Below are 12,918 nucleotides of genomic sequence, written 5' to 3'. Positions count from 1 at the left end.
GTTGTTCAGTAAAGCCAGTGCAAAGTCATTGACATGTAATAATTCACTTGGCTTCTGGAAAATTTTTTCACGGTACATACTAACGTATGGTGCAGAAACTTGGAGGCTAACAAAGAAGCCCTCAATTTGTTTAACGTGCATAATCTTTTTTTTTTATCGTTTTGTATGGATTTAATACCACCTAAGAAACACCGAAACATTGATTATATTTGGATTACCCCATCAGTACAAGATATGCCATCATGTCCTATATATAGGACACCAGGGCTTGGTGGTTGTAAAGAGCAGTACAAAGTATTTCAAAATTGCGGGTTATCCTTGACTTCATCACACATTTAAATGTAGAAAAACTTGCATGATAGCAATCTGACAGTGGTTCTTGTGCGTGAAAAGCCTTAAGAACATTCTTTGGGCTCGTTATACACTGCTCATCATTGTAATTGAGTAGCTCCCATGTTACTTGACAGTTGCTTTGTCGGATGCATTTTTGTTATAGATGGCCAATTCTTCGTATACTATGCAGCAAAAGTGATCCCCAAGCCTGCAAAAGCAAATTGTATATCCTGCTTTTCATCGTCATCGTCTTCTACCTCAAGTCGCAAAGTCGCAGTTCATAATCATGTCGATAGCGGTGGCGATTTCCTCTGTAGCGATTGCAGCAAACAGTTGTTTCGTTTTGACTTGGTGCAAAGCTTTCGAGGATGGAGAGCACCAGCTGCATCGTGATGGACACGTGACCAGTTGGCAACTAGCTTGCTGGCAAAAACATGATCGAGATGAACGCTCGGTAGTGCAAAGCTTGTCACAAATGAAGGCATGCGCTGCGGCCATGCTGCGAAGGAGGTCGCGAGGCCTCGATTGCCGCTGCGAGAGCCAATCAGTCATGAGATGATAAGTGCAGCTTCCGCACTGCTTTTGTGCAAAATAGCAAAAGTATTTGCTCATCCATTTACCAACAAAAGCATGTTAACATAGTAAGCGTTTGCTTATTGTTTTTTGGATACCCTTGAAAATGCGACATTTGGTTAATTCGGACCAAGACAGCTTTTCTGTCCCAAGAAACCCTAATTGGTAAGGTTTTGCTGTAATATGTGATATATACTATTCGAACTATTCGATTGGAAATTATTCAACGAAATCTCTATTCGCTTCGAACCTCAATTTCACTATTTGCCCACCCCTGTAAGTTTTGTCATAGATGGCTAATTCTTCATCTACAGTGCAGCAGTTACTGCTCCCCAAGCCTGCAAATGCGAACTGCATATCCTTTTCATTGTCATTGTCTTCTACCTCCAACACCCACATATCCTTTAGCGCAGCAAGCATATTTGGGTCCTTGATAAACGGACTTTTCGCTATAGGAGTCGCCATGTTGCTGAGTACAGCAGCTCAGGCTGACTTATCACCTCTGAAATAATAGAGCAAGAAATTGGAAGCTGTCACAAGCCACAGCGCCCTCATTTTACATTCAACACACGCAGGGCCCTTCACAACCACTGAGCCATGGTGTCCTATATTTAGGACATGTAGATCATGGTGTGCTGTGGGCTATGCACAAATGAGAGGCAAAACTTCCCGATATAAATACACCCCAAAGCATATCGGGAACAACAAATAAAGTAATAATCGCTATCGAGACAGTAGGTATTGAGCAAAATATAAAAAGACGTACATACTGCTGCAGTCATCCTTCTTGCCTTCCGCCATTTTATTTTCGCCACTAAGGCTTTCTGAGGAAGGCAAGGATGAAGAAACTGTCGCCTGTGCTGGCAGAGGTGTATGGAGAATAGCTCATATTCTTTCTTGAGTTTGCTCTTTGTGTCACAATTTAGAACAATTGTTCTTTGTGTCCTTTTTATAGGTCATCAGGGCCGAAAGGATTAAAGGGACATTAAAGAGAAACAATAAATCAGCTTAGTCTAATGAAGCATTCTTTGAGAACCCTGCAGGCAGTCATTTAAAAAAAATAGTTTGATTATTAGATGAGAAAATGAAGGTCCAAGTATCAGTATTTGAATTCCGCGCCGTAACCCCAGCGCCGGTACGTCAGTGTGACGTCAGGGATTCCAAAGTATGTTTTCGCATTTGGGCCGCGTTGGCTGAATAAAGGTTCCCGAAACATGCCGTGCTTAATATTTGGTTCCTTTAGAACACAATGTAGTCAATCTGTACCGCTATGTGTAATTAGTAGGCCCTAGAAAATGCCATCAAAATGCAAGACGTCACAGCCCCCAGATGCGGGAACTCAAGTAGGCGTCGCAACCCATATTTCGTTCTTGCGCTTTTTCTGGCTTACCAAACGTCTTAGTGATTTTTCATTCACTTTAGTGTCCCTTTAAGGACCATGCAACGAGTCATGGAATGAAAAATAATGGGCGTAATGTTAAGAGACAGGAAGACAGCGATGTGGATTTAAAAAGCGAACATGGGTAGTCAGTTTTCTAGTTGACATGAAGTGGAAGAAAGTGTAGCTGGGCAAGTCATGTAATGTGTAGGACGAATAACATGTGCTCTGTTAGTTACACAATGGGTGCCAAGAGTAGGCAGTAAAGGACGGCTGAGAATCATCAGTGTTATGTGTTACTTGACAGCTCCGGTAGAAAAAATTTTCCACATCCACTGCCATGGCTGTGTGTGGTTAACACACCCAGGGCTAGGACCAAAAGGTATACTTAAACACCCAAGAACCTGTAGAGACAGCTGCCAACATTCATTTAGGGTGAGCATCACTTCCACCACATGGAGATTGAGGGCCTGGCTCCCACCAGCTGCAAGTTGTCTTCCCCTGTGTTTTCATCTGCATTTATTTCATTCTTCCCACATTTCATTTAAAAAAAAAGTATTTCTTCTGTGCTCTCCCTGGTTTCATTATTTGTTGGCCTTGTGGTTGTTAGTAATGAAAAAGTCGGGCCTCTTGGTTTTCCCGATTCTTTTCACTCAGTTATTAAAATTGTCTTTTACGTGAAGAAAGCTAGCCCGGTGCCTCCTTATGACAGCATTCTATTGTGCAGAGGTGTCAAATGCAAGATTACATTTTACAACTTATTGTTGTAATTTGTTCTATGCAGTGCATAAATATATGCATGAGACAGTGAAATTATGATAGGACATAGAAAATCAATGCGTGCACAGGTATTAATATTAAACTGCTTTGGAGATTTGGCCATTTATATTTTTAATTACATCCTAGCTTCTTTTGACAAACAAAAACAATATGAGTGCTGCTTGATCACTGTGTTATAATATATGTAGATATGGCATGAGCTTTGGCGGGGTCATCAATTATAGACTGTGTCGCTAATAAAACCTGCAATGTCTGTATTTTCCGAAACTATTGCAGTAGACTTCCGTTAATTAAAGTCCGGTTAATCCAAACCCAAGTGAAGTTACTGGCTTGTACCTATACATTTCTATGGGCCAACACTTTTGTTAGTTTGATACTGAAATTAGTCTTTGCTGGAAAATTTGAACTTGAGTGGTTGGAAAGTTTGTGCCTGACCCCAGTGGTTATTCCAGTAGTGACTCCAGTGGCTGAAGCACCTGTCTTTGTGGCACTAGAAGAAAGTGCGTGCAACGAAAACATATTATTTCTTAGCGAAAATGCTGGTTATTGGCCTGCTTTCAGCATATTCTAAAGCGGAAGTGGAATAGAGTTGAAGTACAAAGGAAAAAACAGGAAAGAAATGACAGACAAGTGCTCGTTTGTCTTTCCTTTTGTAGACGTCTTTTGTATCACCCTTCGGCTAAACTCGGGATGGAATACCAAATAGTCACAATCTCAAGCCTTAAAAATGGAAGCTCACAGTATATTATTCCTTATTTGCCCAATTTTACCACCTGCCTTTTTTTTTTTTCAAGAAAGTTGGTCCGAAAACTGCCTACTGTCAAAGCAGCCGCCTACTGTCAAAAGCCATTGTCATTGCAATTTTATCATAGGATTGCAGCAGAACTAGTTTTCTTGAAGGTTGATACAATGATGTACTCCTCTTACACTTTATAAAAGCTTGTCGAAACGATAAGGTATCTTAGATGCTAAGCTAGTGGAAACAGTCGTGTCACATGCTTTCGGTGCTCCGAACTTTAAATATTTTGAGAGAGCAGGCTTGAATACGGAACAGAAAAAAAGTAACTAATTACAATTACTTCATTTAAGAATGTAATTGATTGTAGTTACCAATTACTGCAAAAAGGAGCGACGATCGCTGTTTGTTACTGTTCCCGTGCCCACGGGTTTGCTGTGATATTGCTTGTGATTGTTTTTCGATGGTTCTCTTGCTATTGCGCTCGGGTGACATTGAGTCGAACCCGGGTCCTACAACTCGCTCCGAGGTCCTCCTAGATGTAGATAGCCTACCAGACGATCCATCTGATCAAATGAAGGTTATGTTTCAGCTCCTGAAAGAGGTACACTCTCGTATGCTGCAAACCTCGAAAGGTCAGGCTGAAATAACTGCGGACATAAAAACCATTAAAAATAGTCAAAAGAACATCGAATCAAAGTTAGCTGGCATGCACAAGAGGCTGGATGAACTCGAGGAGAGGGCCACGAAATTTGACAGCATTAGTCAAGAACTTTCATGCTTAAAGAAATCAATGGATCAGCAGCGCAATCGAAATGATTCTCTGCAGTCTCGTCTTGACGAAGCTGAAGATAGATCACGCCGTGACAACTTAATCTTTCGGGGTATATCAGATGCTAAGGAGTCCTGGGCGGATACCGAATCTAAGCTATTGGAAGCATTGACTGAGGTCGTCGACTCGTGCTCTGGTACTTTAATCCAGCGTGCACACCGCCTGGGCATTTTTTCACATAAGTGTCGTCCTGTCATAGCCAAATTCACCGAATCAAAAATGAAAGAAAAGATACTCTCCTTGCGTAATGAATTCAAATCAAAAGGCATCACTATCAGTGAAGATTTCTCGCCTGCAACACGCTTGGCTCGACAAAAACTGTTTGAATTCGGTAGCACCCACGCTGGCCCTCGCTCTTTTAAACTGCGATACAACAAGCTTTGCTTCAATAACAGATGCTTTATGTATAACGCAATCACTGGTACTGTCGACGAGGTCGTGACACGTGGCGAACATGGTGTGCAGGGGACAGTGACCGGTGACACTGCCAATGGGATTGTCACCCGTGGCGAAGCCAGTGGATTACATACCGAGTCTGCATCGCAAGTTGTATCATAGGGAATCGCGAGGGGCGTTGGGAAGTTATCTAATGTGTCTGTCCTTTATACCAACGTCAGAAGCGTTCTTAATAAACACACTAACTTATCTTCCGTCATTGATACATGTAGACCTCACATTATTGCACTAACAGAAACCTGGCTCCCAACGCACGTGTCTGATTTTGAAATCTTTCACGACGCTCGATGTATCGTTCCGATAGGACGGCAAGACGTGGCGGTGGTGTTCTGCTTGCCATTTCAAAAGATATTCCTTCTACATGCATTCAAATCTGCAGCGAGTTGGAGCTAGTTTTCGCTTTGGTAGTCATCAATCATCTGAAAATAATCATTGGTGTGTGCTACCGCCCTCCATCCTATTCGTCCACATTTACTAACGAACTCCATGGTGCTTTAAACTTGGTTCGCATACGCTATCCTACATCACCACTCTTTATACTCGGAGATTTTAACTTTCCAAGTATCTTGTGGACTGCTCAACCACCTTATTCATCGCCGCCCTTGTCCCAAGCTAAAGAATTCATAGATCTATGTACATTGTTTTCGCTAACACAGTTGGTAACGCAAGCCACTAGGACTGCAACAAGTACTGCAAATACTCTAGATTTAATCATAACCACAAATCCAGAGCTAGCTACAGATCTAACATATCTGCCAGGTATCAGTGATCATCTTCTGCTCAATTTCGTCATTAATACGCCACGTCCTAAAACGAATAAAATAAAGAAAACCATCCTAGATTACAAACGGGCTAACTTTGCCGCTATTAATGATGAACTATCTACATTTCTTGATCATTTTCTTTTTAAATTCGATACCCGCTCTGTCGAAGAAAATTGGCTACTGTTCAAAACGAAGGTACACCAACTATCAGAAATATATATTCCTAAGCGCGTCGTCACCTCTAAACCTCAAGCACCCTGGTACAATTCATACATCAGGCGACTATCTAACAAAAAGAAACGTCTGTTCCGTCTTGCGAAACTTTCACCTTCTATTGAGCGATGGTCGACATACAAGACTGCTTCCGACACATATGTAAGAAACCTGAAACTTGCAAAAAACAATTTCTTGTCTTCTACTTTACCATCTATTTTGAAAACAAATGTTAAAAAGTTCTGGCGCATTATACACCCTGCACACGACCCCTTAATTACATTGCAAGATACCTCCGGCAACATAATCCCAAATAACCTTTGTGCTACCATACTGAATAGAACATTCACTGAAAGCTTTTCCTCTATCACGACAGTTGATCTTCCAGATATGCCGCATCACAGATTTTCCATTATGTCACCAATAACTATCGATGCTCCTGGCATTGCTAAATTAATCGAGTCTTTGAAGCACGATTCATCTCCGGGGTGTGGTGAAATTAGTTGTGAATTCCTAAAAAGTACCTGCGCTTATAGTTCTATTATACTAACAAAACTGTTCCAGCAGTCGCTCGATTCATCAAGCCTCCCTAACGACTGGAAAATCGGGAAGGTGGTCCCACTCCACAAATCCGGTAATAAGCAATTGCCTCAAAATTATCGTCCCATTTCACTCACTAGCACATGCTGCAAATTACTAGAACATATAATTTTTAAACACATCGCCACCTTTCTTGATGATAACTGTTTTTTTTCTTCTGCGCAACATGGTTTCCGTCAAACATACTCCTGCGAAACGCAGCTACTCTCATTCACTGATAAATTGCATTGCATTCTTGACCAGTCATCTTGCGCCGATTGCATCTTTTTAGATTTCGCAAAAGCTTTTGACAAAGTATGCCATCAATTGTTGCTTTATAAATTAAGTCATCTTAATCTTGATCCACATGTCTTTAGATGGATTCAATCTTTCCTTCTCAACCGCTGGCAGTTTGTTTTCACTAATGGCACAACCTCACCGCTTACTAACGTACTATCTGGTGTACCACAAGGATCCGTCCTCGGACCCCTTCTATTCTTAATTTATATTAATGACCTTCCGTCCACCCTATCTTCTGCCAGCCACCTTTTTGCTGACGACTGTGTCATTTTCTGTGAAATACGTAACCTCAACGACATTAATACTCTCCAGACCGATCTTAATTTGGTCTCTAACTGGTGTAAAACTTGGAAAATGGAATTAAATATTAACAAATGTAAGTTCATGCGTGTTTCTCGCTGCTCTAACACTCCCCCTTCTTATTGTCTTAATGGCATTCCTCTTGATTCCGTGGCATCATATAAATATCTAGGCGTACATATATCACAAAACTTAACATGGAACGCCCATACTGAATATGTTACCAATAACACTAATCGCATGTTAGGGTATTTGCGTCGCAACTTCTCTGCTGCTCCTTCGTCCTTAAAACTCCTACTCTATAAATCACTAATACGACCTAAACTTGAATACGCATCATCTATATGGGACCCTGGGCATGAAAATCTTATATATTCTCTTAAACTTATACAAAATAACTCCGTTCGCTTCATTTTTTCAAATTACAACCGTACTGCAAGTATCACAGCCATGAAAACTAACCTCTCTCTCCCATCTTTAAAATCTCATCGGAAAATCAGTCGCCTCACTTTATTCCACAAGGTATATCATCACGTCACGCTACATGACGATTTTATTTCCCCACCGGAATACATCTCCCATCGCATTGATCATCGGCACAAGGTTGCCATCCAAAAGTGCAAAACTAAAGCTTGTTTTCAGTCATACCTTCCCCAGACATCTGTCGAATGGAACCGCCTCCCTCCCGATATTGCAGCCATTGAGGATAATCAAAGATTTCGTGATGCACTAACAACCTTTGTTTGTTTTGGAGAATGTTGAAATTATGTTCTAACAAAATTCACTGTATTGTATTTATTGTCTTTGTAACCTATATTACCCACTCCCCTCTGTAATGCCTTTGGCCCTGAGGGTATAATAAATAAATAAATAAATAAATAAATAAAAATTACAGAAATGTAGTCAATTACTTTTATTTTAACTTCCTCCAAACCTTCATTAATAACGCACTAGCACAGTAAATAAAATGAGCTATCCTGGCTCTTTCATTGCGTTCTCAGTAGCCCTTCACACGTTCTTCACTGACAGTTGCTTTTCAAAATTTCGGCGGTCATCTTCCATTGTTTTATAGTCTATACACCAGGCAACCATGCTGAAAACTCACTCAATGTGTGCACTGGAGGGAAAACATTTTGAAGGGGCAGCGCAGTATGACGAAGACAGAAGGCAGGAACACAGGGCAGTTCTGTCCTGTGTGTTCCTGCCTTCTGTCTTCATCTTATTGCGCTGCCCCTTCAAGATGTTCAACCAGTCCCAACTCGCCCAAATGTTGCTCCTTCTGCACTGGAGGGAAGTGTGGTGTTGTAACATATGGACATGTTGAGCACAATAATGGGGTTACTGAATTCAGCCGTGTTGATGTTTCCTCTATGAAGGGCAGTGCTTCATTGTTGCTGTGGTTTGGAGGAGGCACTTGTGGTAGGTCCAGTGAAAGGCTGAAAAAAATCACCCATGGTTGGTTTGTTGGCTTCAACAATTCATGTGGCCGTTGCCATTGAGCCATAGCAGTGCCGGTTGAAATCTTTGGCAGAGTGACCAGATTTGTCCATCTATACATGCTCGTACGCAAGGCTGCTGCGTGGCGTGACCACTGGTGTTCTTTGTGGTTCCCGCTAAATTTAAGTGATCAAAGCTGCTTCGCCTGTTAGAGCTTGTCTCGCAAATGAAATAACTGGTTATATGTAATTGGTTACCGAAAAAAAGTAATTGAATTACAGTTACCAAGTAAAAAAGTAATCGATCAGTTACAAAAATACCAAATAATATAATTGGTTACAAGGAATTACATGAAATTCATTACATACAAGTGTGGTAGAGACCAAACAGGTCTAGCTGATAAACTATTTGAGATTAGGAGGCAGGGGTGGATTTGGGCAGGTCCTGTAATGCATAGAACTGGTGGTTTCTTGAAGTAGCGGGGTAGGTGCCAAGGGAAGGAAAATGGAGTCGGTGATGTCATAGGATTAGATGGACTAATAAGGTTTGGAAAAGTGCAGGCATAGTTGGCCGATCTAAGACAGTAGCACTTGGGATGGCTGGAAGGGGCCTTTGTCACACAATTAGCATAAGATAGGCTGATGGTGATTCTTTGCGCATCACAAGAGTTTGGAAAGCATTGTCCGAGGCACTGTTATGTGTTTTTGTTGGTAATCGGTGAAACAAACTATGAGCTTGCTGGGGTTTTCATTTCATGAACCGCACCCGTATTTATGCGTGCATTTGGTAGTGCAGACTGCATACCATGTAGTAGAGCCATTGCAATGGAATGTGCTTGCTATTTGTCAGGTCCGTGTTTTATCGGTCATACAAGGATTCAGAATGCAAGCGGGTCGGAGACCAGGAAGAGCAGTTTGAGAAGCCAACACGAGAGACCTGCCAGGGTAGGTGTTTTATAAGTCAGCTGAAGCAACAGTATATATGTGAGCGTCACTAGACTCACGGTGTCATCTGCAATGTCTTTTCAGGCATGCGAAATGCCATTTACGACAAGCTGGACGACGATGGCATTATAGCACCTGGTACCAGGGTGTCTGGAGATGATGTCATTATTGGGAAGACCATCACCCTGCCAGAAAATGACGACGATGTAAGGCCAGCTTCTTGAATTGCAGGTTGAATCCTATTCTGTGAGCACTGAACATGTTTCAATGGGTGCTTGATTGCTTCCCTTGAAAAGTAGTTTTGACAAAATTTTTTAGTGCCTGTGACATGGCATCAGTAACAAAAAATTGTTTTGATGTTTTAAACTTTGTTGCATTATTAATAACAAACAATATGCGGCAGTATAAGTATTACAGTTTTTGAAGAATGGCTTTAAAGAATATGAAGTTGCGGAATGCAAATGCATAGCAGCCATTTTATGATCTGTGTGTTCCTTTAGCACCTTCTTGTTCATGCTGGACATGTTGGATTTTTCCTGGGACAGTACCTTGCAGGTTCTAGCTTGGTTAAAAGGTAAACAAAAACCCGGGGCACTTCGCCGACCAAATAAAGATTTAAAAGAAAAGAAGACGTTTCGGCTCCCACACGGGAGCCTTGTTCACAGGTAAAATAAACAAAAGTGCTCGAGCAGCTCGCTTAAATAGTCTAGAACACGTGACGCAGGCAGCGCGCATATACTGACGGCAGATTGCCATCGCTCCTGTTCAGAGTGTGTGGCGTAGTCTGGATCATGAGGGACTCAAGATAAAGGTGTCGGGATAGCCCTTTTTCCCTGGCAAGGACACGTGCCTTCTCCCAGTCGATTGCGTGGCCGCTTGAAGTGGCATGCTCAGCCAAGGCACTGGATTTCACATTTTCTTTTTTGACGTCATAATTGTGCTGTTTAAGACGCCTTTCAAAGTCACCAGTTTCGCCAATGTACACGTAGTCGCAATCCGCGCATGGGGCAACGTGCACAACACCTGGGAATTTCTCTTTTGGTAATTTGTCCTTAACATTGACGAGTGATTGCCGTAGTTTCTGGTTTGGAATGTGTGCCACTTGAACATTGTATGAACGCAGAATACGGCTTAGAGCTTCACTCGTGGACGGGATATAGGGTATTCCGGCGCGCTTTTGACTAGAGGCAGCATGGGGTAACTGCGGACGTGCCATTTGTCGTTCGACAGCATTCAAGAAAGAGCACGGGTAACCACAAGCTGATAGTTCCCGCCGTACCACGCTTACGTCGGCTGCGTAGTCTTCTTGTCTCGTGCAGATTTTCTCCGCGCGTCGTAGAAGCGTCGAAACCACTGCCCTTTTGTGAGAAGCAGGTTGCAAGGAGCCAAAATGCATGTAGCATCCTGTGTGAGTTGGCTTTCTGTAAACTGCGAACGACAAAGTAGGCCCCTTTCTTTCAATCAGCATATCAAGGAACGGAAGCTTGCCGTCGACTTCCTCTTCTACCGTGAACTGGATCGCTGCTTCCATGCTGTTCAGGTGTGAAGTGAACGACTGAACTGCTTCTTTATGAATGATGCAAAAACAGTCGTCCACGTAGCGAAAGAATGCCTTCGGAGCAGGGCTGAACAAAGCGAGTGCTCGACTTTCAAGTGCTTCCATTGTCAAGTTAGCGGCGGTTACCGATATAGAAGCTCCCATAGCCGTTCCGTGGACCTGTTTGTAAAAACACTCTTGGAACGTAAAGTACGTATTTGATAAACAGAACTGTATTTTACATTACTTTGTCATAATGGTTCGGCCCCTGCTCTTTATGGCCTCCCCAAGGTTCACAAGCCAGGCATTCCCATGCGTCCAATTGTAGATTTCACGCGTTCACCCCTGCACAAGCTATCAGGATTTTTACATCGTGTCATTTCACCCCTCGTCGGACAACGTGCCACTCACATACGCAATTCCTACGACTTGATGGACAAAGTCCGTGACGTCGTACTGGACAAAAACGACATCCTGGTCTCTTTTGACGTGAAATCGCTTTTTACTAGTGTGCCAACGGAACTGGCCGTGGATGTATGCAGTACCGCTCTGGAGTCGGATGCCACTCTACCCGAGAGATCGCCCATTGATGCACCGGACCTGGCTCGGCTGTTACAGAGGAATACCCTATATCCCGTCCACGAGTGAAGCTCTAAGCCGTATTCTGCATTCATACAATGTTCAAGTGGCACACATTCCAAACCAGAAACTACGGCAATCACTCGTCAATGTTAAGGACAAATTACCAAAAGAGAAATTCCCAGTTGTTGTGTACGTTGTCCCATGCGCGGATTGCGACTACGTGTACATTGGCGAAACTGGTGACTTTGAAAGGCGTCTTAAACAGCACAATTATGACGTCAAAAAAGAAAATGTGAAATCCAGTGCCTTGGCTGAGCATGCCACTTCAAGCGGCCACGCAATCGACTGGGGGAAGGCACGTGTCCTTGCCAGGGAAAAAGGGCTATCTCGACGCCTTTATCTTGAGTCCCTCATGATCCAGACTACGCCACACACTCTGAACAGGAGCGATGGCAATCTGCCGTCAGTATATGTGCGCTGCCTGCGTCACGTGTTCTAGACTATTTAAGCGAGCTGCTCGAGCACTTTTGTTTATTTTACCTGTGAACAAGGCTCCCGTGTGGGAGCCGAAACGTCTTCTTTTCTTTTAAATCTTTATTTGGTCGGTGAAGTGCCCCGGGTTTTTGTTTACCTTTTAACCATGTTTCGTCCCGACCAGACGGGCTTCCGTCGAACACTGAACTTCAGGTTCTAGCTTAATACCTATGACACATGAGCACTCCAGAGGCCTTTAGACTAGGCAACTGCTACCTGAAAGACATTCGTGCAGGGTGACACACGACAAAGGAGTATCTACATCTTAGCAGGGGTCCATTGAAGTTGGGGAGTCAGCCATGCTTCTTTACAATCTGAAAGGGATAGCCTCCTGTGAACCATGTGCAGCTCATGAGCAACAGAAAACTTGCCAAAACAGTATTACGCTTTATTAATAATATTGTTTCCAAAAATGCTTTTATCTTTGTCAAAGTACCCTCAAAGCCAAATGCAACTGGAGTTGTTTTAGCTTTTGCCGCTGTGGCTATCGTAATTGCATCTTCATAGTGGCCTTTGACCGTTTTGGCACTCGGTTCCTTCGTCCAGGTCTGGCTTGGTTCGGGCAGTTTTGTCTATCTGTTTGCTTGTTCAGTTCGGTGTGTTCAGATCGCAGTGAGAGGGAAGTCCCTACTATATTTTC

At 42.8% G+C, this 12,918-nt stretch overlaps 2 protein-coding genes across 2 annotated transcripts in view; both read left to right on the top strand.

Annotated features, from left to right (window-relative positions):
• The window catches only part of Polr2B (RNA polymerase II subunit RpII140), a 60,011-nt gene that overhangs the window by 23,426 nt on the left and 23,667 nt on the right, over nt 1-12,918 (top strand). The window contains exons 8-9 of the mRNA XM_050180986.3: nt 9,531-9,625; nt 9,710-9,831. Of these exons, the coding sequence (XP_050036943.1) occupies nt 9,531-9,625; nt 9,710-9,831 (217 nt within the window). The remainder of the gene's footprint in view (nt 1-9,530; nt 9,626-9,709; nt 9,832-12,918) is intronic.
• On the top strand, nt 4,199-5,324 carry LOC126533791 (uncharacterized). The gene has a single exon (XM_050180987.2). The coding sequence runs from the start codon at nt 4,264-4,266 to the stop codon at nt 5,188-5,190; it is 927 nt and encodes a 308-aa protein (XP_050036944.1). The 5' UTR covers nt 4,199-4,263; the 3' UTR covers nt 5,191-5,324.

The sequence above is a fragment of the Dermacentor andersoni genome, chromosome 7, assembly GCF_023375885.2.
Source record: "Dermacentor andersoni chromosome 7, qqDerAnde1_hic_scaffold, whole genome shotgun sequence".
In the NCBI taxonomy this organism is placed as follows: domain Eukaryota; kingdom Metazoa; phylum Arthropoda; class Arachnida; order Ixodida; family Ixodidae; genus Dermacentor; species Dermacentor andersoni.
The sequence above is the reverse complement of the archived record's forward strand: the minus strand, read 5'-3'. Positions and strand labels throughout refer to the sequence as shown.

What these genes read in the sequence shown, in the direction of transcription:
- LOC126533791 (XM_050180987.2), top strand. Translation starts at nt 4,264, where the DNA reads ATGGTTCTCTTGCTATTGCGCTCGGGTGACATTGAGTCGAACCCGGGT.